This window comes from Indicator indicator, chromosome 1 (assembly GCF_027791375.1).
Source record: "Indicator indicator isolate 239-I01 chromosome 1, UM_Iind_1.1, whole genome shotgun sequence".
NCBI lineage: Eukaryota > Metazoa > Chordata > Aves > Piciformes > Indicatoridae > Indicator > Indicator indicator.
The window spans coordinates 4,235,915-4,261,326 of record NC_072010.1 but is presented as its reverse complement, the minus strand read 5'-3'; the positions used below and the strand labels follow the sequence as shown (position 1 = coordinate 4,261,326).

At 40.0% G+C, this 25,412-nt stretch overlaps 1 protein-coding gene across 3 annotated transcripts in view; it reads left to right on the top strand.

Moving 5' to 3' along the window:
* TENM4 (teneurin transmembrane protein 4) overlaps window positions 1–25,412 on the top strand; it is a 400,376-nt gene that overhangs the window by 192,071 nt on the left and 182,893 nt on the right. For all 3 annotated transcript variants that reach the window (XM_054383335.1, XM_054383330.1, XM_054383323.1), the window contains 2 exons: window positions 3,276–3,490; window positions 10,204–10,414. In XM_054383335.1, coding sequence (XP_054239310.1) covers window positions 3,276–3,490; window positions 10,204–10,414 — 426 coding nt within the window. The remainder of the gene's footprint in view (window positions 1–3,275; window positions 3,491–10,203; window positions 10,415–25,412) is intronic.

Below are 25,412 nucleotides of genomic sequence, written 5' to 3'. Positions count from 1 at the left end.
TGAGATGAATTGGAATCTATTTGAAAGTCTTGATCACAAGGAAATAAGCTGGAGTGTGTTAGAAGATCCGTACAGCTGATCTGAATGAATCATTACCAATGTCATGCCAATTCTCAGCAAGTCATTCCTTCTCAACTGTGGCTGTGCTCCAGCACAGCATTTACCTGTGCTTAAGCCCATTCCTGTTTAGCAAAGCACTTAATCACATGCTTATATTTAAGCATGTAATTAACTGTGATTGAAGTCAGAGAAATGTAAGTGTGTTCTTAAGTGTTTTGATGAGTCAGGCTACCTTCCTGTCAAAAATACAAACAGATTCAGCAAGGCTTGAAATGAAATAGTTCATTTTGATATCCAAGTTAAATTAGGAATAGTTGCTACAGCAACTGAAAAGTTCAAGGTATTGTGTGGAAAGAACAAAGTAATTGACAACCCAATTAAGAATTCAGACCTGAAGTTAATTTTAAGGAGTCAGACACTCTGATTAAAACCTAATTTCTGATTAGAAGCTGAAATGGCTTTCTTATTGTACTTTCTTTGTGAAGTACCCAGTCCTTAGGGTCTGATCCTGCTGTAGGTTAAAAATAAATGAAACAGCGATGGATTTCAGGGGCTGAATTCAATCTGGTGAAGAGAGCCTTCCTTTGGGCTTCAATACCAGCATAGATGTCAACTCCTGGCAACAAGATACAATAACTGCTAGGATATCAGCTTCTCAGACATACAGCTGTCCACCAAGAGGAGACATAAACTTTGTGTAAACTGTGTGTAAAATTATATCAGTGGAATTGTCTTTTGCAATCACAGAAGTATTTTGGCTGGCATGAGCAGGCCCTGCTCTCTGCACAGGCAGAATGCACACTGTGCTCAGCTTCTCCATGCTCTCTCGTGCATAGCAACATCTACCATATTAAATTCTCACACTCCAACATACAGTCTTTATTAATGGACAATCAGGGTGCATAGCAAATGCTTCAAGTTTTAATCTGAATTTCTAAGAATCTATAAAACATGTCAGTAGTAATCAGAAAAATATATCCTTCACTTGAACCAAACCATGTGAGGTCTTTAGCTGGTTTTTAATAGAACACTGAATCTTTCCATTTTACAATAATGCAATAAGAAAATTTGCATGAAGACATGGGAACTGTTTCCTTTAATCCTGACAGTGTGAAAAGTAATTTTTAACATGCCAAATAAATATTAACAATCCAGTTGATAAAGTAATCTCCTTTGGAATCAAGCTAGCTGATTTTCAGCGTACAATTGTACTCTATTGCCACAAAGTGATTTGGAAAGAATGTCCATTTACTTAACCTGCTTCTGATTATCTCTATTTAAATACACACTTTGACTAAAAAAGGATAAAAAAGCCTTCAGATTTCCCCCTAGTATTTATTTTAATGCAATGAACAAGGATAAATGAGGATCTTGTAAACTCACCAGAAGCTTTTCTACTATGAACACGTATACACCCTGTGCTTTCTAGACGGGGCTGGTGTGCATAAAACTCCTGTCACAAGATAGCACAGAGATGAAAAATGCCAGCAATTGCTATCTCTAAATCAGGGGTTAGTCTTATTGGGACCAAAAGTTCTGCTAAGAACGTTTTATGTCAGTTTAAAAGAAAAAAAAATAAAAGAGAGGGAAAAATGCTTCATTCTACAAAAAACCCACCTTCAGCTGTTTCTTTTGTTGACAGCTAAAATGCACAGAATTTCTATATAGATTTTCAGAGACAGCTTGCAATTTCCATCTGTTTCTCTTGGAGAGTTTATGTTGGGATGGGATATGGAGAAGTTTAAGGAAATATAGTTAATGTAATATAATGGCAAAGGAAATATCATCATTTGAAACAAGATGAAAGGTTTTTCTACCAATCACCTTTTCAACACAGCAAGTCAATTCTAAGACTATCTGACCTAAATTCATGATGGGTAGGAAAAGATGGTTTTGCTTCTCATTTCCCAAATGAGGTTGTGAAAGAAAAAAAAAAGAAAAAAAAACCCAAATAAAAAATGACAGTGTGATTTTCCTACAAAAATTGTAGGTACCTGGAAGTTTCCTTCTCATTTTCTTGCTTGATCTGTGAAACACAGAATAGCATGCTGTAATGGCATGGAGAGAACACATTTCTTTGAAATTCTAAAATTAATAATTAGTCTTAGCTGGTGGCATGATGCTCTCCCTGCTAAAGCCAATTCTTTACTGCATACTTTTCAACCAGAAGTGACCTTAGATAAAGGCTGTTTGCTAAGCAGTGGCTTTCTTCATCATCTCTATGTAATGCAGGTGAAGACACCATTGCCTTTAGCAAAGGCTTCAAAGGCCACATGCTGGCATTTTATTTTTCATTCTGCCTCTCATTCCAAGGGATTATCTTTGGGTCCAAATTTTTGGAAGTGGCCACCAGTTTTGAGAACTATGAGTCTGTGAATTTCTAACCTGGAGTATCTTAGGCGTGTTTTCCAGGGATGCTGAGCTCCCTGCTGACTCCCTTGGATGTTATGACCTGTACCGATTGCCATCTGGATACTCAGGCGCTCCAACATGGTGGTGCCTTTAAGAAACAGATGGCTTCATTTGCTTGTCTTCTGCAAGAAGATGAATAATCATAACACACTTTACTGATTCTATTGAAGTCCAATTAAAACCTCTCATGTTTCTTAATAGATGTTACTCAAGTGCAGGGTTTGATTTCCTTCATTTTTCTCAGTAGTGTTTTATTCTTTAGCTCTTTTTAGGCTGTTGAACAAATTTCAAATGCTGTTACCACTGTCAAGAACTAATTCAACAGAGAAACATTTTCCTTTCCTCACTGAGGCATTGTTCACGCTGCTGTTCTCCACACTGCCATTCCATTCTGTGACATGTCTACCTCACTCTAACAACACTTCTCTTTTCTAATTTAATGACGACTTCTCCGTCTGTGAACTTATGTTCTTTTATGATATAATGTCAGATGATATAATGATTTAGTCTTATCTTCAGAATGTATTTACACACTCTCTGATGTTACAACTTAAACAAAAGCCTGTTTTTCTCCAGGTTGTTCTTCCCATGTTCATGTTTTTAAACAAAACAGTTGCAGAAGCCAGGAATAACTCTTCCAAGTTTTCCTCCCATAATCATGTAGATTAGCTAGACAAAGTACTCTGAAGACCTCAGAACATTAATAGACTGTTTCTGAAGATCAGTGTCAGAGATACCAGTCTGACTGGATTACTTTTAGGATCTAAGGCTAATCCAAGATTTTTGTTCCTGTGTTTTGGCAGGAAAGCCCAGTAGTTTCTTTCCAGACGACAGTTTTATAGACTCTGGAGAAATTGATGTTGGAAGACGAGCCACACAGAAGATCCCTCCTGGTGTCTTTTGGAGATCTCAGGTGTTCATCGACCACCCAGTGCATCTGAAATTCAATGTGTCTTTAGGAAAGGCTGCTCTGGTTGGCATCTATGGCAGAAAAGGCCTCCCACCATCACATACACAGGTAATGAAACCTCATTTCCATTAAATAATAGTTATCTTAAATTGTGTATTTCTATGGCTTATTATTTTATTTTAGCTATTTCTTTCAGGAATTTGTTGTATGCTTGCAAGATATGAAAGATCATCCATCCAGAGAAAAAGAATCCAGTGATAATTGCAACATTTGCACACATTAAACTGGTGGGCTCTAGGCACAGGCAAAGCAGACAGCAAACTGACAGAGGACGAAAATTTTTTTTCTGGGCTGGTAATCACTGGCTATCAGCTGGTTGCTCCTAGCAGCATAAGATACCATTTTCTTTATCCTGTGCCCCTAGCAGCAGCCACTACAATCAAACTATGGCAAAAAGAATAATCTTTTAAGTGATTGTTCTGATTTTGCTGGGACAGAATCCCAGGCCAGTCATGGGCTGCAGGCCATTAGCAGTTCTGAGTTGGCCAGGACAGCTGACTTCAGTTGGATACAGGTGTTTCCCAGATCGTGAGCATCCCACTCAGTATAAAGGAGGAAGTTTGGGGAGGAGAGTCTTCTGTTAGAGCCTCTTGCTTCTCTTCAAGATTTCTCCCCTCTTCTTACTCTTGATGATTGCCTTTCTGGATATTGTGATTGCTGGACTTGTGCTGGGCTGAGTATAACTATGTATTTTGTACTGGTATTTATATTCATTTGGCTACTTTGTTAAATCTGTTTTCGTTTCAGCCTGTGGGGCTTCTCTCTTTTTCATAATTCCACCTTCTGTGCAGGGGAGGAGTCACTGGGTGATAGAGTAACTGCTGTATCTTAGTGTCAGATACAGGCAAAATGTAGGCATCTATCTCAGAACTGTCTCTCTTGCTCATCTTTCTTTTTTTCTGCCTTTCCCCCCTCTTGAAGTAAGAGCAGCAAGACCTCTGTTTTTCACCCTCATGGGAGCACGATTCCTTTTTGTCTTGTGTGCTGAAATGCCTTAAGCCAACTCCTCACATTGGGCACATTGACTGTTTGGTTAGACTGAGGTTGGTCAGGGCCCATAATTGACATATAACCAAACAAAATCCAGTTTTTATAGGCGACTGCTTAGGCAGAAACCAAGACCTAAGTCTGTGGGACAGAAGTAAAGTGATTGCCTTGGCAGAAGCTGCGTTAAGCAATTGTTTTCTCGGAAAAAATATGAAAAACTGTTCCCTTAAATAAGGATTTTTTGGATTATTTTCTCTACTTTTTAGTTTTAAGACATGTGCTATCCACTATTGACTGAAAAGCCCAGCAACCAACACTGCTATTTGAGATGTATGGAAGTACTCTGCTTTTATTTTCCTTTTGAACAAATGAGTGCTTATTACAATCTTTTTGGGTAATATGGTATTTTCTACATATTAACACACCTGCAACTTATTTATGTCAAAGAGGTGTCAAAATCTGCACTTTCTCTGCCTATTTTTCCATGGAATTAAAATATTTCTATAGGATCAGCAGGTCATAAATGCAGTGACACAGTGGTGCTGTTATTGCCCATTTTCAATCAGTCTCATTTTACAGGGAGATTCAAATGCTCAAACCTCCTGTATTTAAACAAAAGCTCAAGTCATGGTCACATCATACTGACTGCAGATCAGAAGTCTGTATTGATTTTACTTGTTATCATTGTTGATTTCTGTGATGGAACAGGACTCACCACATGAGTAGTTTCAATTGTTTAAACAACAAATGCAAAATTTGACACCTAAGCCTCAAGACTATCGAACTTAAAGCCAAATTTTTACACTGGGCCCTGTACTCAACCATAGGAATGATTTAAGCAATTCAGAAGCCCACACAGACTTCACCATTGCTTCTGGTGTTTTTCTTTAACTCAACTTCTGCTGGAATATTCTGATCTGTCAGTGGCAGACCTTTTCCCATTTAACACTGCATGGTTGTGTATCAGTTGAAGGCTCAGCTGAGAATGGGATGTTGACTGTGAGAGGTGGCACATGTCTGTCAATATTACATGCTGGACAAGGCAATGCACTTGCTCAATCCTTAATATTGCTTCTTTTTGTGTAGCCACTAACTTGAGCTCCAAAGTAAATAATAATTAAAAAAAATCATTGTGTGGACCAAGCCACCACCAAAAATGACCACAGGAACATTTTTATTCAAAGAACAGAAATTGTGATACACTAATGGAAGCAGACCAAGACCCTCACACTGTTCTGTAGAAATAACTAATGAAGTTGCAGATGATGTATCAATATTGATTTGTTAGTTGTAAATACTTTAGGTTTTAGATTATCCCTTCTTCTGGATTCATTATTTTATAAACTGGTAGTCAACTGAAAAACCTCTTAGAGAGGTGATTCTGCCACTTTGCTCTGTTGAGACCTCAGCTGGAGTACTGCATTCAGCTCTCAAGCCCTCAATACAGAAAGGACATTGAACTGATGGAGCAAGTTCAGAGAAGGGCCATGAAAATAGTCAGGGTGTTGGAGCACCTCTGCTGCAAAGACAGGCTGAGGGAGCTGGAGTTGTTCAGCCTGGAGGAGAGAAGTCTCCAGGGAGACCTAATAGCAACCTTCAGTACCTGAACAGGCACTACAAGCATAGAAAGAGACTTTGCAAAGGCCTGCAGTGATAAGAAGAGGCAATGATTTGAAATTAGTGAAGAGCAGATTTATACTGGATATTAGGAACAAGCTCTTTACCATGAGGGTAGTCGAACACTGTAACAGGTTGCCCAGGAAGGTAGTTGAGGCCCCATCCTTGGAGATATTCAAGGTGAGACTCGACAGGGCTCTGGGCAACCTGATTTAGTTAAGGATGTCCCTGCTTACTGCCTAGGGATTTGGACTAGATGAGCTTTAGAGGTCCCTTCCAACCCAAACTATTCTATAATTGTTCTCCTTCTCTCTATTTTTATGAAATTTAATTTCACCAAAATTTAGTTGTAGGAGTCATTATATTGGTGACTTTCTTTGCTGTGTTGAAATTATAAATTTGGCTCTTGTACTTTATACATAACACACAAATCTCATATTTTCTTTTGCACAACCCAAAACTCTGTCCAATGAGTTTTATATTTCTAAATTTTATGTGGAATTTCATAAACAAGGCTTTGGCAAAATGCGTGCTTGGAGCAGTGGTGTTGTCTCCTCCAGAAGGGTTTAGTAAAGGGTTGACTATTTTTCCCCAGTCTACCTGGTTGATGGCAGTTGTAAAATTCTAGCTAATAACAGTTTGCCTTTTTTTTTTTCCCTGTTAGATAATTGGTTATGTCTTCTGGTTAGATAATCTATCTTCTGTAGTGTGAGCCCTAACATAATCTATTTTCTTTTGAGATCTTTGAATTGTCCCATAACTGTAGAGCTCTTGCATCAATTCCTGAGTTTGGTAAAATGTGAAAAGTTTTATTTATTGATGCTAAAACAACAAACTATTCCAGATTCTTTTGGTGAAAAGTTTGCTACCTGTGGTGATCTTTCTTCTAGCTGAGATTGCCAGCAACCGTGGACACTGAAAAACAGGAAGAAAGGGAACACTCCAAATTGCCATAGTCTTAGAAATAGAGCCTGGAACATTTTACTGTTAACTAAAGCCATTTTTTTTTTTCCTCACTCTTCTCAATAAACCATAAAAAAAAAGTTACACAATTTTATGCAGTCTCTTAGATTTAATCTTCCTAGATCAAATAATTTTACAAACTTTTTAACTTAAGCCAGATTTTGTTAAATCACAAGTTTCAGGGATTGGCCAGCACAGCTTGTGGGAGGCATTTTTCCACTTGTACAGTCTGATTAACATGGTATTTTATCTATGATTTCCTTGCTTTGCAATAATTCTAATTGCATATTAAAAAATCTCTGAATGTATTAAAATGCAATAAAGCACAATCCATTTGTGGTTCAATTAATATTTGCAGCTTGTAACTTTTCAAAGTCATCAACATCTGCAGCAGCACCTTGCAAATATTTATAAAGATAAGCTTTTACTCTTGGCAGGAATCCCCAAGTACAACCCAGGTTGGACTGGAACAGCAGCATCTCAGCATAGCTGGGTGCCTTGAAATTGTTTTTACTCTATTAATCTTAAGCATCTACATCTAGTGTGTAGCAAGAAATGGATGTTCATAGTCCATTTCTTATATCAACCAGGATGAGGCAGATTACATTCTAGAAGTCTCTTTCTTTGACTGCAGTCCAACTAGAAAACTAATTCAAGCTGCCACAGATGTCAGAATTTGAGAAGGTAGGTGCAGTTAAAGTTCACCCCAACAAACTTTAGTCAGTCTGTTTCATGTTCCAAAGTGGAAATGAGTAGTTTTTCTCTTGCTGATTTTTATTTTTTCAGTACACTTGGCCAATGCATTCCTCAGTGAAATCTAACTTCTTTAAGATGTTCCCAGCAACCAGACAGGCTGTCCTCTGTCACTTGCCCTTCTTGGCTGTGTCAGTCATGGCCGCTTTTGGGGCATGAGGAGCTAGGCAACAGCTCATCCTCAGAGTGACTACAAATACCTGACTCACGGTGTCTAACTCTCAGGGCTGTTCTCCTAAGTCACAGAATTACAGACTGCGTTAGGTTGTAAGGGACCCTCAAAGGACATCCTGTCAATCCCCCGGCAGTAAGCCAGGACACCTCCAAATAGATCAGGTTGCTCAGGGACCCATCGCTTTTGACCAGGAGCAGGGCCTCAACCGCATCTCTGGGCAACCTGTTTCAGTGTTTCGCATTGAAGAGCTTATTCCTTATCTCCAACCTAAATCTGCCCTGCTCTAGTATGAAACCATTGGCCCTTGTCCTATCATTACACACTTTTAAAGTTTATTTTTCTCAAAACAAATTAACATTTTTGTGTATTGGATTTTATATTTTTATGGTGTCAATTTTAATAATTTATAGTTGCATTATTTTGAAATAAACTGTGCTTGCCAAAGCTAACTTGGATAGATACCTGAAAGGAAGGCCCTTTACAGATGTGACAGCTTTCACATTTTCAAAAGCCACTTCAGCACCAAATTTTAGAGATCTGTATGCTGCAACACAGCCCCCCAAAAAATAAAAGACTGAAATTCAATTCATGTAAATACATTTTAAAAATATAGTAATTAAAGTACTCTAAGGACAAATTTTGTCATTTCATGTTCAAGCTTTGTTGTACAGAGTTTTTTCTCAATGTTGTTGGGAATGAACACTTTCTTTTTACCTTAGAAATTACTGCAGATGAAAGAATATGTTGTCAGGTTCTTGTCTTGGTTGACTTTGAAGTCCGTATCAAACCAGAAACAGAAATGCCTAAATTTTGCTACAATAAAGTCAAAAGGCATGAGAAGCTTTAATATTGTTGTCACATTCAGTCAACGTTCAGCAGCCTTTCAGTGCAACAACATTTACTGGTACAAAAAGAAGCAGTGTTGTTTCTTTCTGCCTGTTTTCCACCTTTCTGCCAAAAACTACAAGCTTATTTGTCCAGCTGGATGAGAGGCAAAATCAAGTGAAGTCAGGGAATAGAAAAGCTGACCTGTGCCTCAGCTGCTGGATTCTGCTCATAAAATCACAGAAAATAATCTGGTTGGAAGAGACCTCAAAGATCTTCCAGTCCAACCTTTGACCCAGTTTAGGGTCAACCCTAAACCATATCCCTAAGCACCAGGTCCACATACTGCTTAAACACCTCCACCCCTGCCCTGGGCAGGCCTTTCCAATGTTTGGTAATCCTCTCTAGCATGCGTCTAGCATGAAACCATTTTCTCTTGTCCTGTTGCTTGACACCAAGGAGAAGAGGTTGGCCCACTCCTGCCTCAAACCTCCAATCGGTAGTTGTAGAGGGTGATGAGGTTCTGGTCACTTAAACACAGTAAAACTTAGATTAGGTACAGTTCACTCAACATTTGTGGTGTCTGCTAGGCTCATATCTGACTCGTCCTATTAAAGGATTTCCAAACAAAATGCAATTATTACAGTAGGAAGTTATGTAAATAGGGAAATAAAGGTAGTTGCAATATTAGTAGCAAAACTCAAAGCTGCCTTCCATCTGAAGTTACTCTGGGGGGGGAAAAAATATCCTTTTGAGGAAAACATCCAAAAGCTACTAACTGAGTGAGACTTTTGTATGTTGCTTTGTCTCTTTTTCCATCTTCATCTTCTATCATCCCTTAACCACTTTTGCTATTGTTCTACTATAAAGCCTTTCCTGGATGAGCAATATCCTTCTGCAAAATCTCTGCTAGAGTTTACTTTTATCTACCTCTTTCTTTACTTTCCTTGCTACCTCATATCTCGGTGACCCCTAGCATTTCTGGCAAGCAATCCATTTAGACTAGATACATTTTCCTGCCTATTTTCTGTGTTAGTTAGGACACAAAGAAGCTAACAAATAACCTTCTTACCACGCATACAATGTAATTTAGGCGTGAACCCTGGACCTCATGTTTCCCTGGCTGTTTTTCCACAGAATAAGAACATATCAGTAGGGTCAACATGCCCCAAAGTCACATTCTATATGAGGCTGAATTCTTGATTCATGCAATTGCAGAAAATATATTTGTAGCACAGCTGTTTCCAAAATGAGTGTTTGCAGGTCATGCAGGAACATACTGAAGTTATCAGAGAAAATCCTGTTTATGCTTCTGTAGATGTATCTTTCTAATACCCAATGTGAACTATGTCTGTCTCCCTCATAAGACAGACCCAGAGCAAGAGACTAAACTTAAGGAAGCCTGTAATCCACACAAACCCCATTCTTTTTTATGTTTCAGTTTGACTTTGTCGAGCTCCTTGATGGAAGACGTCTACTGACACAGGAGGCAAGAAGCCTAGAAGGACCTCAGCGGCAGCACAGAGCTTTTGTGCCCTTGTCCAGCCACGAGACAGGCTTTATCCAGTATTTAGATTCAGGAATATGGCATTTAGCCTTCTACAATGATGGCAAGGAATCAGAAGTGGTTTCTTTTCTTACTACTGCTATTGGTAAGGATTTCCTGTATTATTCCTGAATATGCCTTCAGGCCAGGTATTAACACACATACTCAGATTGCATGGAAGCTTTGTGTGGTTTTGGAGAGAGTACTTGTGGAGGATGTGTTTAACAACAGGCTGAATACTGTTAGGCACTAAATCGCTCATAAATATTTTGTAGGCCTTTTTAGTAACTATATCCATAACAAGATTCTGCCCAGTGCCAAAGATCGATTACAAGCTTGAAATTCCCTGCTTTCTTTTGTTCCTTTGATCATCTTTTAATTTAGGTTCTGTTTGGTTTGGTTGGTTGGTTGGTTGGTTGTTCTTTTTTTTTCTTTCTGCTGCAGAAGTATAAAAATGATTGAAGAGCAGACAGCAGCACCATGCAACAGTTTTGTGTGACAGACAGTCCTGCCTTTGAGCACTGTCAAAATTACTCAAGCTGGAGTTCAGACAGAATACTGGGCTTAAAACTACAATAAAGAGCACTGCAAGGCTTGGTAGTAGGAAGCATAATAACAAGAATCTCTGTTTCTCCTTGCCAACAGAAAGAAGGTGAAATTTCTTAAAAACAAATTAACTAAACAGGTCTCTCAGTTTCTCTGGCAGTAAAGTTCTCTGCCAGTTCAGCATGTAGGAACCAATTTATTGCTGTCCAAGGAGGAAAAGATGCTACCTGTAGGCTGCCTGGCAGCACACTAGATATTCTTTCTTCACTGTAAATACCAGAATCTCTTTCTGATTCAATAACATTTAATCTAAAATTTGACCAACTTACTGAAACTGTTCATGTATCCAAATTAATTTGGATGCAGTTTAAAGATTGCTCCATGAAACTAGCACCCAGCTGTCTTCTAGCTATGATCATTGTCTAATGGACTCTTTTTACCTTTGCTGATAAAAGCAGATTCATTCCAAACTTGCCATTAATCCCTCTCCCAAAAGAGTCATTGGTGTTCAGTCTCAGCTGTCTGCAATAGTTACCTAAGAGCTATGGACTGTAATTTGACTTGGCAGATTAATTAAAACTTTAGGTCTTACTAAAGAAAAGTCATTAAGATACCAATATTCCAATGTAGTGCTAAAGTTTATCTAATGCAGAAGTGGAAACTGCTATAATACTGTGTTAAATTTTAAACCTGGAAATGCACATATTCAATCCTGTTCACACTCAAGCAATGCCAGAAAGAGTTTTGCATGTTAGCTTATGAATTTGAAGTCTTGATCTATAGAATGCAGATGTGCTTTCATACACGATATGTTTTGCTTACACCAACCACCTTCTGCCCAGAAGAACCTCCACATATTCTTCTGAAAGTGATCTTTCTATTCCATGTTGAAGAGTTTCTTCTAGTTTAAAATTTCCCATCACAGGAAAGTCAGTGAGGCTTTCACAGCAGAAAGCACTTTTAAAGGACATTTTCTAGCTGTCTTTATTTTCAAAGTCTACAGGAAAAACTGTGCACTTTGAAACTCATTTGAGCCAAGAAAAAAAATTTTCATAGGAATATGTACCTTATTCATTAGAATTTGGCCAGAGAAGTGTAGCTTCTTTTATAAGTACCATTAAAAAATGTAATATCCTTAATAAGTTGGTACCTTTCTTCTTATCTAGATTTCAACAGCTTGTTTAAAAAAAAAAATCAAAGCAGGTGTGTTTTGTGTGAAGGTACTATAATGCTTCAGAACCTTTCTAGTGTTTTCATGAGGCCTAGCAAGACAAGTTGCTAGATTTTAAGTCTATAAATACTATAGCACTGTGGTGTTACAATTTTTGTTGGTGCCAGAGTAAAGGGGACACAGCAACCTGACACAGGGTTTATGAATCAGTTGGGGGGTGGGGGGGGAGAGATAAAACTGCAATGCCAAACAAATAAATCAAGTTGCATGTGATGGGAGCCTTAGATCTGTCTGTGTGGGGTGAGGAACCTGCAGAGGAGTTGTGTTGACTGTCAAGAAGCAAGGTGCCATTTAATTTGATTTCCATGGCAGGAGCACATAGAAAAACCTCCTCTTATTATTGTGCTGACATAGGGCTTACAGTGAAAGTGTGCTTAAAATGTACAGCTGTGATGCAGGAAGAAGTAGGATATGGTGATCTGAGAAGAGCACCACAGCCTGGAACTCCTGAGTTCTGATTGATGTGCTAATTCTGATCCGGCCTAGGCTCATGCTTCAGCTGCTCACCATGTAAAACTGAGGAGAATGGCATTGCCCCAGAGATGCTGTGAGGGTGATAGAACTGCTGGGAAAATGCATTAAGCATTAATTAATAATTGCAGGTAGCAGAAGAAAGCACAGAAGTGACAATGGTGATCATAATGATAAGCTCATAAAGCCAAAATGTGTAGTCACTCCTTCAGGCAAACCTCCCCTATGAGTGAGGACTCACCTGAGTAAAGGACCAGAGCTTTTCTTTCAGCAATAAAAATGGTGGATGGAAAGGTGCTCCTTTTCCAAACGTATCTGCTGTGTTCCAACAGGCTGAACTTTTCAGAGCACGTCAAATCATTGCAGGCTCTGTATGACAATCTCAACTGCAATTACTGTGCAGTGCCTGTCTGGGATGATTTGGCCTCCATTATTCTAGAGAAAACTGGAGAAAAGTGGGAGAAAAAGCATCTGTGTTCCCAGTTTGAAAACACACAGTTAATTTCCTAAATTATGAGGCTGTCCATCAGGCAATTTTGGAATCGGATATAGCTGTAACTTAACCCACTCAGGAATATTAGCACTGAGGGCAGGAGATGGCAGTTTGGCCTGTTTTCTGAAGGGATGTTGAATCATCATCACTAAGAGTGGTGTCAAAATGTGTGCCTGTAACATGCCACTGCACATAAACCTGGGGAGAATGCAGCAATGTAGTGCCTGTCAGAGCCTCTGCTTCAGCATGGCACAAGCAGTTCAAGTGGAGGAAAAGAAAGATGATACTGAGAAAGTTTTCAGCTTTTAATAGCATTTTTATATCCCATTCTTCTTAATTACAATGCAAGGCATTATAAAGGAATGGCCAATCCAGGTCTCTCAATAATACATTAACCTTTTTGCAAATGACATTGGTGGCACTTTCTGAAATTTCTAATAGAAACACTTCTCTGAAAAGTGCATTTTTTGTTCACCTCTGCCTGATAGTGGTGATTTATTCAGGAGCAAGCTTGTATAAGTAGAGCGAAATACTAGGCTAAGGAATCAACTGGAATCAGCACATCTGAGACAGATGTTGGCCAAAAATCTGCTCAGTAGAAGCAAGAAACATCTGAGAGCTTGAAAACAGCATCTATGGAGTTGGAGAGAAAGTGTATTCCAGCAGCTGTTACCACTGAGCTCAGGAAAGCTTGACTGTGCAGGGCCACTGAGAAAGCAAAAGCAAAAGCAGCTGTCTGTTGGAGAAGAGCTTAACTGTTTACCAGCATGTCACCCAACAAGCAACAGGAAACACATGTAGAACCCCTATGATAGGATGAAGGTTTTAGCTCACTACTTTTTTTTTTTTTCTGCAAGAAACAAGGCTTAAAAAAAGGACCTTTGTTCCTCCTGCTCCCTCTCCTACCCATAAAGTATTCTAAGTATGTTCCTCCATCAAAGTACAAAGTGAGCTGGTGGTGTTATTTATAAGGGGCTGCCAGCAGATACAGCACTTCACAATGTACATCAAAAGGCAGCTCCTTTCTTGCACAGCCTGAAATACAACTCACCCCCATACAGTCCCTAGGACAGCAGCTGAGAAGGACACCAACAGAGGAGCACTTCAAGGTACGACTGAGCTTAGAGAAGAGAAATTACAGGGCACAGAAGCAAGTGTGGGACTTGTGTGAGAGGTATATCACTCTTCCTCAACTTTGAGTGAAAGTGTTTTGTGTTCAGCTTATTCTTAGCAAAGAGGACAAGAAGAGCCTGAGTAACTCAGGTTTGCATCCCTTATTTTTGCTGCCTGTGTTTATGTAGACTGACTTAAACTCTAACTGCCAATTCAGAGGAGACACATATGTGTGATCCACTTAGTCTCAAATCCATTCACATTATTTACACTTGCTTTGCTAATGTCTGGAATAGTCTAAATTGGTTTCGTGTAAATATTGAGGAGTCAGGAGACTGTGCAGACTAATGTGGAGTGTGATCTGTTCTGGCTTAAACTTTCTTTTTAGCTCCTTAATGCCTGAGGTACTCAACTTTAAAGTCCCCTGTGTACAGTTAGATCTTCAGGACTATGAATGAGGAGAAGTGCTTTTAGTGTCATAGGTATCCTTTTCTGAACATCTCCTTAGGCTATGTCCAGCAAAAAGGTGGAAAGTTTAGCAAGTGCTTTGATGAATCTGGACCCTTTAACTGTCAATGTGACTCAAGCTACTCCATGGAAGTGCTCAGTTATTACAAGTGTTGTCCTCCCCTATTCAGCTGTCCTGTAGGCCCACTTTAGATACTGGGAGGCTGCTATTAGGTCTTCCAGAGCCTTCTGCAGGCTGAACATCTCCAACTCTCTCAGCCTGTCCTCATAAAGGAAGTGTTCCAGCCCCTGATCATCTTCATGGCCCACCTCTGGCCCTTCAGCAGGTCTGTATCTTTCCTGTGCTGAGAACTCCAAAGCTGGACATGTCCCTGAAGGTGGGGTCTCAACAGAGCAAAGCAGGGGGGCAGAATCCCATTCCTCAACCTGCTGGTCAGAATACAATTGGCCTTCTCAGCTGCTAGTGCACTTTGTCAGGTCAACACCCCCAAGTCTTTCTCTTCAAGGCTTTTCTTAATCTGTTCTCTGCCCAGCCTGTATTTGTGTTTGGGATTGCCCAAATCTCTGTGCGTGACCTTGCACTTACCCTTGTTGAACTTCATGAGTATGGTCACCTTCCCCTGTTTCACACAAGGACTTCTGAGCACCTCCACCTTATCACAACCTTCTACAGATAATTAGTTAGTGGCCTATTCCTTCCCAGACTCACAACTTTTTTCTTGGTCTGCACCAAAAAGGAAATATAGTGGCATAGCAGGGCCATGGCAGGAAGGAAAAATCACAACATGATTTTTGATGTTATTGATCTGTCTGCTGCAAAACAACAGCAGAGCTTTGCATGCTCTGCAAATAGTTTGGGGTTTTTTTGCCTTCAGGTCTGTGTTCCATTACAAGCTTTTGCTTGACAGATACTTTTTCAGTTGGTCAATGCATTTTTTGATTACTCTCTTGTTGCTGCCACTTTTTTTTTTTTTTTTTTAATTAGTGTGTGCAGAAGGATGGCAAAGAGGTAAGAGATTGCCATCTCCATCCTAGCTAAATGCAGCACAGCCTGATAGATGGGGTATTGCCTGGAGAGCCAGAAATCTGGGGTGAACTCTCTCTGTCTGGACTTTCTATGAGCTGCAAGAATTCCCCTCTCCAAGCAGGTGTGCTTGGTGAGATTTCACTTTTTCATCCACCCTATGTGTAAATCTAATCCGTTTGCTTTATAAGGCTTAGTAAAAAATAAACCTAGCCTGAGCCTGGATCTGGAAATGGAAGGAGGGCTTTGTGGAGGTGAAAACTTTTTCATGTTAGTTTGCACTCCCTGTGCCCAGAGGATTTTTATTTGCTATTCTCAGTAAAGCAGTGATGGTGTTTTTACATGGATTGATACATCTCTTAAACTTCAGCAGCTAGAAGGCAACAATAGCTTTATCAGTGCTTCCTCAATCTTTTTACCTTTTTCACAGAAATTGATGAACAATCTCATTTCCCAGTGAAGTGAGCCAAGGGGTGAGCATGTACCGGTGTTGGAATTTAGCTCCCTGTCTGCCTTTTCAGATAATTCCTCACAGATCATACATTGCTTCTGGTTCTTAAATCCCTTTCAGCTTCAGTCAGTAATGATTGTACATGATCCTATAGCACACCACTGCCTCTCTGCTACCTGCAGCTTTCTGCCTGCTTCTGCTGGAGCTGCAGCACTTGCAAGAACCCTGAAGTCAGACCAGTCATTTCAAATCTACATATTATTTGTGATGACCTGGTTGCACTCTGCAAGTGTGAAACAATTCTTGCATAATAACCCTGCTTCCCAAGCCGTAATGACAGGCAAAATTATTATGTCAGGATTTTTCTTTTGAGAAGTGAGGCATCTCTAATAAAAAGGAAATTAGGGACACATCTCAAAGATAATTAAATAATAAGCAGCCTGTAAAGGTCAGATACTTGGCTCTTAAAAACTTCTTCAGCTGCTTTTTCCATGCAGAGTGTATCTCTTCATTGATGCTCTCTGAGTAAAAGTTAGCAGTAGAAAATATCAATGTGTAAAGCTAACTGAGCTTTAAAGCACAGATGGGATAATTTATTTATTGTTACACTTTAGCTTTCTGTTGTTTAATTGTTGTTTATTTTGGTTGATGCATGTACATTTGTCTTTCAGTAGATCTTGTGATTGCAAGTGGCAATTTGGGTGGGAAAAATAGACAACATATTTTTATTCATATTATAACACATGACACATTTTTATTCATGTTATTGTACAAAAGAAATTAAGGCATGTTTAGCAGGATTACTTGGATGCCAAGAAGTATTCATCTCAGTAGGAGTGAGACATCTGAGCGTTTTTAGTGACCAACGTTTTGTCTGGCTTTGATCATGCTTTAAAGTGGTAGAAAAATGAAGGTAGATTTGTCTTTCTGAAAACCTTTGACTACATCTGTACTTCCATGGGCTGGTAGCCTTGAACTCGCTTGTCAGTGGGCTGTTTGCAAGCAGGCAAGTTCTCTTGATCTGACAGAGCTTGTACAAAAAGTTTATTGATTGGGGTAATTACTTTAGTTTTAGGGTCAAGAAAGGGTTTATTTAATACTGAAGTTAAAGCCTTTTTCTTTCTTTCTGTTATTTCTGCCCTCTTTTTTTCAGGTTTGTTTTTTTTTTTTTTTCCAGAGGAGCAGAATTCTGCTTTAATAAAACAGCATATCATGCTGTCTGAGGGCTTCTGGAGAAATGTGTAAAATAGTGCATATGTTTTTTGTTTTTACACTTTTGTATATAGCTCTTTCCATGCAGCCCAGACTGCAGGCTAATGTAAGCACAGCTTGTTTTATTCCTGGGTCGTATTACTGAGCTGCTAGAACAGCTCTGTGCAGACTTTACTTTCCATGAATGCTCCCTTGCTAAAACACAGAAATAAGGCTGTGGGAGTTACTCATCCCCTTTGGCAAACGAAAGGAGAACCTGTTCTCTACTAGAACAACAGACTTTTTAAAGACTTCATTTTCCAAAGGCTACATTAAAGTCTGTGTACTTGCTTGTGTTTAACTGACCACAAAAAAACAGAAGCAAATAACAGCAGCACCTTAGGAGTTACTGGACCAATCTCCACTTTTGCACAGAGACTGGGTGGGATGAGAAGGCCATAGTCTGTACAGTAACTCTTGGCATATGTTGACTTTTTAAATGATAACACTTAGTCTGTATATTAGATGTGTGACTGCTTTCTTTATCCAAGTGCTAAACAGTCTCTGGAAAAAGTTACAAAAATTATGTTAAACTGATTTCTAAAGGGCTTGCTGGAGGCTCTGAGAAGAACCTGATTTAACCAAGTTTGTGCAACAAGTCTGCCAGAGGCAAAACCAGAGCCATAAGTCCTGCTGTTTTTCTGGCTCTGATGCAAGACAACGGGGAGCTGAATGTAGTTGCCTGAGCACAAGCATCTAGAACACCTGAGATGCCCCAGGGAGTTGAGGGCATCACTACAGGGGAGCAGTTCTGACGTGAAAGATAGAGGAGACTCAGACCTTTCTGTGGCAGGGACTGGAGACCAGGCATCTCCCTAGCAACAGGGACCTACCTAACTGAACTTCAGACATCAGTCATTTCAGTCATTACATTTTGGGTTCTCAGGCTGATTATATTTGCTGAAGACTTGTGCTGGTTTGAGGCCAGTCAGATCCTCTCTTGCCCCGAGAGGGACAAAAGAATGACGCTCACACAAACGGATTGGAGAGTGATGGAAAGTTTAAATAGAAAAGCAATTGGTGAAACTACAAAAAATTACAAAGCATAGTTACAAGAACAATCCAAAGCGTACAGAACCCCTTACACAACACCCAAAGGCTTCCCAACTCTTCCCTTCTCCCCACCTGAGGGTATACCCAAACCCCCAGGTCTCTTTCTTCCCCCCCCCCATCCCCCCCCTCCCCGCCTTGCTAGGCTAGTCCCAGGCTGGCCAGGTCTGAGACTGCTGCCCCCCCTCCTTTCTCCTCCAGGATTTACGGATATGAAATAAGGGGTGGAATGTGGCAGTTTAGGCTGGGTGCCTCCTGTTACTGCCACATGAGCTATACCTCAGGTGTCCTGAATGTCCACCCAATAAGGTGGACACAGGAAACGGCGTATTTCTACCCATAAATCCTGCACCCTATAAATCCATCTGCAAAGTCATTCTCTGCCACTTTCTTCCCTCTCTGCTCCCATGGGAGATGCTCTCTTATCAGGTAACAGTGGGGGAGTATCTCAAGGCCTCTTAGGCCTGTCTAGGCCTAATGCCAGGAGGAGAAAGGAGCGGGGGGCAGTCTCAGACCTGGCCAGCCTGAGACTAGTCTAGCAGTGGGGAGGGAAGAAAGAGCCCTGGGGGTTTGGGTATACCCTCAGGTGGGGAGAAGGGAAGAGTTGGGAAGCCTTTGGGTGTTATGTAAGCGGCTCTGTACACTTTGGGTTATTTGCCACTATGCTTGTAGCTTTTTGTAGTTTCACCAATTGCTTTTCCATTTAAACTTTCCATCACTCTCCAATCCGTTTGTGTGAGCGTCATCCTTTTGTCCCTCTCGGGGCAAGAGAGGATCTGTCTGGCCTCAAACCAGCACAAGACTTGATGTAAAATGAAACTTAGTCTTTAGTGCACCCAAAATTATAACATCACCCAGGCTTCGTGGCATTTTTTGATCAAATGAGAACCCATCGGAAGTCCTCTGTGTGTATGTATGCAAGAATGGTTTGCTTTTTGTTTTCCCCCTAGAATACACCAACTTACATCATTTAAAATGAAACTCATGGCCAGCTTTAGCCTTGCCCTCAGCTACAAGAGCAGAAATTGTAATGTACTGAACGTGAAGTAACTTCCCGCTTGCTCCAGAAGTTGAACCCTGAAGGCTGAATAATTGTTCTTTCCTGTGTTAGTTTGTAACAATTTATGAGAGTGGGAAGCACAAAAAAAAAAATCTTTAGAATCTCTTGGGCAAATTGGGGATATGAGGGTTTCATTCACTGGAACAAAATTCAGGTTTAAAAATATTCCACCTGCAAAAGGGAAAACTAGGAAGAAAAGAAATGCTCACAAGCTGTCTTTCTAGATCTCCACAACCTTGTCATGTGCATGTTACAAGTATGTGTATGTTACACGTATTAGTGTTACTGTGCTTAGAAGATGCATTGTGGAATGAAGAAGGCTTCAGCCTACCAGCTACTGCGTTTAAAATCATTCACTGGTATTTTTGTTCCCAGCTAACTTCTAACCTGTGCTCACATTTCAAGTGATTTAGAGCAGAGGGGTTTTTCAGATGGTCAGTATGTGATTCCTAAAGTACTGTATTTCATAGGGCAATTCATGCTTACAGCATTGCTCACATTCTCAGGGAAAAAAAAAAAAAAACAGTGTTACCTCTGTACCCCTCTCAACAGCAGAACTACATTAGCAGGATTTTCTAAAAGTTGCCTTCCCTCTGGTCCCAGTGAAGTCAAAGGAGATTTTACCATTAACTTAAATGTAGTATACAGAGCCCAGCGCCCAGGTGCTTTTGAAATCCCATTACACCTTATTCTTTCAACCATCTGATAGCTTTAGATTATAAGGCATTCTGCACTGGAAAGATTTCCTCTTAAAAAGGAAACAGTAAGAGAAAGGAATGAATCAGTGAGATAAAGCTCCTGTCTCAAAGGGCAAACCAAATTCAGACCAAATGTGGCACAGGCTTCTGAAACAGTCAGGCTTGTTCTCTTTTTATATTTACTCCCCAAACTATTCCCACTTGGTCCCTGTTTCAGTTAAAGAAAGAGTCAAAAAATAATGCACAAAACCCCTGGTTTTGTAATACTTCCAGCTGGGCTCAAAGCTGAAATAGTGTAAGGAAGACTGACATTATTGTGGTGAAAGTCATTTGAGTACCTGGGTATGTATCTCAAGCCAGGCCTAGAAGCAAAAGTACAGACACCTCTAGGGGAAATGTGCTCATATGATGTACTGTCAAATTTGGCCAACTCACTAGCTCTTGATGGCTTCAGTGCACAACCCAAACTGATCCCAAGTGCCAAACCTTCTGTGCTTCACCATCACCTTTTAAAATAATCCAGCCTCTGGAGCTGCTGCTAGCTGGAGCAGGTATTTGCTGTCAGTACACTGAAGGAGATGTGGGGTATCTACTATTAAAAATGTGGGGTTTCTTCAAGTTCCTGCAGAAAAAGACTGGAGGAACAATAACATGCAATCGGATACTGTGATTACTGCGCTTCACTCTGACTTTCCAGACTCAGGAGTGATTTGAGGAGCAGTTCAAAGGACTGCTTGCCTGTGGCCCTTTTCCTAATTTAGCATCCTCATAGCTGCATGTGAAGGTTAGGGTTCCACTGGGATAAGAGAGCAAACAGGATTATATGCATGGATCTTTAATTAAAACAAACCTCCCAGCCTTCAGAATAAGAAAAAACAACAACAACAACAGCAACAAAAATCCAACTCAAAATCTGGCCCTACATCAAGTGGCATTAGCAGTATCAGCATCACACTAGGTGCCCTACAGAAAAAGGAAACTGTGAAAGAGCACTCAGAAATAATGACTGAGTTTCCATGATGCTGTCAAGACTTTCACATCTCTGGCTGCCAGGTGTGGTTACTTGAGCTACAAATGTAAAAACCTTATAAAATACAAATGAAGCAGAAAAAAAAATGAAATCTCAGCAGGTGAGGATGCACCATAAGAAGGAATCAGTCATTTCAAACTTCAGCTAAGAAAGGAAGAGGAGGAGTGAGAGAATACCAGACCCAGCATTTCCATATTTCCTTTGTTTCCAGGCAATTCCCCACGCCCCCACCCCCTCTTCTTCTTTTCTCATAATGTCAAGTCTGATGTTTCAAGATATCTGAAACCTGTTTTATCCCCTCTCACCTCCACGTCTCCCTTGGCATTGTTATCACAATTACAAGGGCAGGTGACAGTTCTCTAGGTTTAGAATCCAACCTACCCTGCAGTGAAATTCAATTGAGTAGCATCATTTCTTTGAAAAATAAACAAGACTGCAAGCTCTGCAACTGGGAAGTAAATTAAATGTGTTCAGGGAGCTTCAGAATCTTTTTTGCCTTTCATGTTATACTGCCTGACTGCCTATTAAAATTATTGCTAACGTAGTTGGGGCAGTGACAGGGAGCATTTTGTGAAAGAGATGTTATTGCAATGAGCTTGTCAATGACAGCTTTATCCTGGACAAGCAGGTCCAGGAGAAAGAATATGTGGCTTGCTGAGGTTGTTCTGGTGCAGCAGCAGAGAATAAGGTGAAATTACGTAGTGTCCTTTCACTTTCCCATGGGATGTAATTTGTTACAGGGTGAGAGGAATGCTGTGCACTCTGATAGCCCTTTCGCATTGATGTGGCTCGCACAGTGGATTTCAAGGTTAGGTATGAACCATGGAATCTACATACCTGCTGCCCTGCTCCCTCATTCCCCTTCTTTAGAAGGCATGAGGAAAGCAAAACACTTCTTTTACCAACAGGAAATGACTAGGCAGAAAATAAGTCAGTAGACAGCAACAATTTCTTTCTATGTATGTGTTTAGGTGATACAGTAAACAATTCTTCACTAAATATTTGGTTTAATTCCAATATTTTTTTTTATTTACTCACTTAAAAAAAAAAAATAATGCATCTGTGTATATAGAGGGTTGACATTCATAAGGCAAGGGTAGAATCTTGTATCACACTGATTGTTATATATACTGCATCTACCTGGGCAGCTGGATTGGAGGATGTGCAATTTAATTCAAGTTCAACAGTCTTCTATATCTTGTCACCAGCACAGAAGACTTTGAGGCCATTTCTTGCACAGAGGTGTAGTAGACTACTAGTAGAAGAGGCCAAACATCAAGATAACCTAAAAAAAAAAAAAAAAAAAAAAAAAAAAAAGCCCTGCTCTTTTCTTTGCATCTTCTAATATTTAGTATTCTCAATGGTACAGTAAGTTTCATTTTCTTTGAACCTTCATTCCAGGAACTGAGGTTAGCATTAAAGAGTGATTCTTCCAGTACAGTGCTATTGATTGATGTTTCTGACACCAAACACTACCAGTTGTAGAACAACTCTTTGAGATTATGGGATGAAATAATTGCCTTTGAATTCATACAACCACACAGTTCTTAGAAAGCAGTCCTGGGGCTTATTAACTCCTAGGAAAACTACTGCCTTTAGTTGCCAGCTAGATAACTTTTTTCTTTACCAGTAGATAGTTGCCTCTAAATGCCTAGGGAATGATGGTGTTTGGTGGCAAGTGTAGCCTATAAAATATTTATCTTTAACTCACAATTGTGTTACTGCGGCCTTTAATAGGATTTGGTGCCAGGCAAACATCTTCCTTGGCCTCTGGCCCAAAGGTATAGAAATAAGCTATTATGTTGAATGTTGCATAGCAAATAAATAAGGTGGAAACACTGTTATGGTAGCTATAGTGCTGACCAACAAACGTGGTGAGTACATAAAAAAGAAGTCCATCAAGACACTAACATTTTTTCTGCCTCTTTAATATGTTTATTGTATTTCATCTGGATAAAGGTAATTCATGTAGATAATTGTAAGCCAGGCTGACAGATCTTTATAGAGCTCACCACAGTAGAGTTGGCTTTCATGGGGCCTTTTATCATCAGCAAAGTGGTCCCCTGAGCAGACCATTAGCCTGGGAGTTTTGTTGCTGTCACATGAGTCAGTTTATGGTATGAAGCAAACGGTGTGTTTGTCTATGCCTCAGATTACCAGCCTAAAAAAAAAAATGAAAATAGTATCAGTGAGCAATTTCCTGTTGAACTTGGTGATATCCTTAAATGAAAGATAGTGTAGTATGAAGTCTTGTCATGAGTATGGGCAGAAGCATGCCACTTTATAAGTTCTCTTAGGGTAAAGAGTGACTGCAGTGAGAAGACAAGCAATAAGGTAAAGGTTGAAACCAAGTTTCCCTCAAAATCTACCAGCTGTGAGATTACTCATACTGGATAAGTCCCCTGAGACAAATGGCAAAACTCCCAAAGTATCTTCAGCAGCTGTAAGTCAGCATGGTGCATGAAGTAAAGCTGGCTTGCTCCAAGCTGTTTCTTTCTCTGCTTTGATAATTAAAGCTCTTAAGCAGGAAGGACCTTAAAGAGCACTTCAGAAGAAGAGTTTGACTCCTTGAGAAGTTTAGGCTTTCACATTTAATGAATGTTTTTCATCTCTCATTTTTACACATCTAGAAGCACTTTTGTAGATCCTTCATTTCCTGAGTGAGGTAGGCTGGATTAGGGTAGGACATACCTGCTGCCTCAGGCAGACATTTCTGTACCATTCTCCAAAATGAGACAGTGTGGATCTGAAGATGTTGTGTCTCATTATCTCATTTATTCTTTCTCTCAGAGGTGATCTGGATGTTTACAATATTTATTCAGGAAATTACTTGTGTAGGGGTGGTTTTTGGTTGTTTTGTGGTTTTGTTTGGTTTTTTGTTTGTTTGTTTTTTAGTTGCTAATTAGATTTTGAAGCTGGCAGGACAATTACTTCCATACACAAGCTTCTGCAGTCCTCATTAGAAGCCACATCACCTTAAGCTTTGCTGGTCTGTTCCCAGTGTGAGTTATTTGCTTTCAGGAGGTTTGCTTCTATGCTGTTGGTTGTTAGAAGGTGGCATGGGAGCTGCATTTGCAGTGTTCTCTTTGAACACAATAGCAAAAATATGTGAAAGCATCATGCATCCTCCATTGGCTGACCTTCCAATTCATAATCTTTGCCCTTACCAGCTGGTGTCAATCACACTGGAGATTTGGAAGCCAAGAGAAAGCTGTGGGAGTCAGACTGAAAGTCAGACTGAACATACGTCTCTTTCTGAAAAAGCATGGTCCATGTTCTCCCAGTGAACTTCAACAATAAAACAAACAAAACATTGTCATGATTCTCTAAAGCAGTTCCCACAGCATTATTCATAAAACACCATATGGAATTTTGTATATATTGGAAAATATCCTTATAATTTCATGTAACAGCTTACAGTTGTAGAATGAAGACTAGAACCTTGCCATGACTGCAGTGACCTGTTTATTGATTGGCAGTTTGTCACTTCTGCATCATTGTTGACTATGAACATACTAAAGATAATTTCTTTGCGCTGCTAACTTAAGGTCTCCCTGTAAGTTAAGAGTTTGATCTCTTCTATCATCTAAGTCCCTTTAGATAGCAATTTGACTAATTCCTATCTTCTGAAAAGTTGTCCATTTGATTCTTTATTCTCTCTAGGAATCCCCCATCATGACTTCCTAATTTTTTAAGCCAAGCCACCCACCACCTCCTGTTTGGTTGGAGATTTAGATACTAGAGCAGTGTGCATATATGTGTGCACACATTATGTATATATTTCAGAAGCAACATAATACCAGCTTACCTGACCAACTGGCACAGTCTTCAATCACTGAAGCAAAATCCAGTCCTTGTGTGAAGACAGGCATTTTTCTGGGAAGTCTTCAGTGACTAAGAATCACAGAATCACAGAGTCACAGAATGTTAGGGGCTGGAAGGGACCTTGAAACATCATCCAGTCCAGCCCCCCTGCCAGAGCACGATCACCTATACCAGGTCACACAGGAATGCATCCAGGCAGGTTTTGAGTATCTCCAGAGAGAGAGACTCTACAACCCCCCTGGCCAGCCTGTTCCAGTATTCTGTCACCCTCACAGTGAAAAACTTTTCCTCACATCTCTGCCTATGACTTGCTAATGCCTGGAATCTTCAAAGCAAAAAGCAATTCCAGTTTGTGATTTTACCTAAGAATGTAACTAGGATCATGCTCAGTAT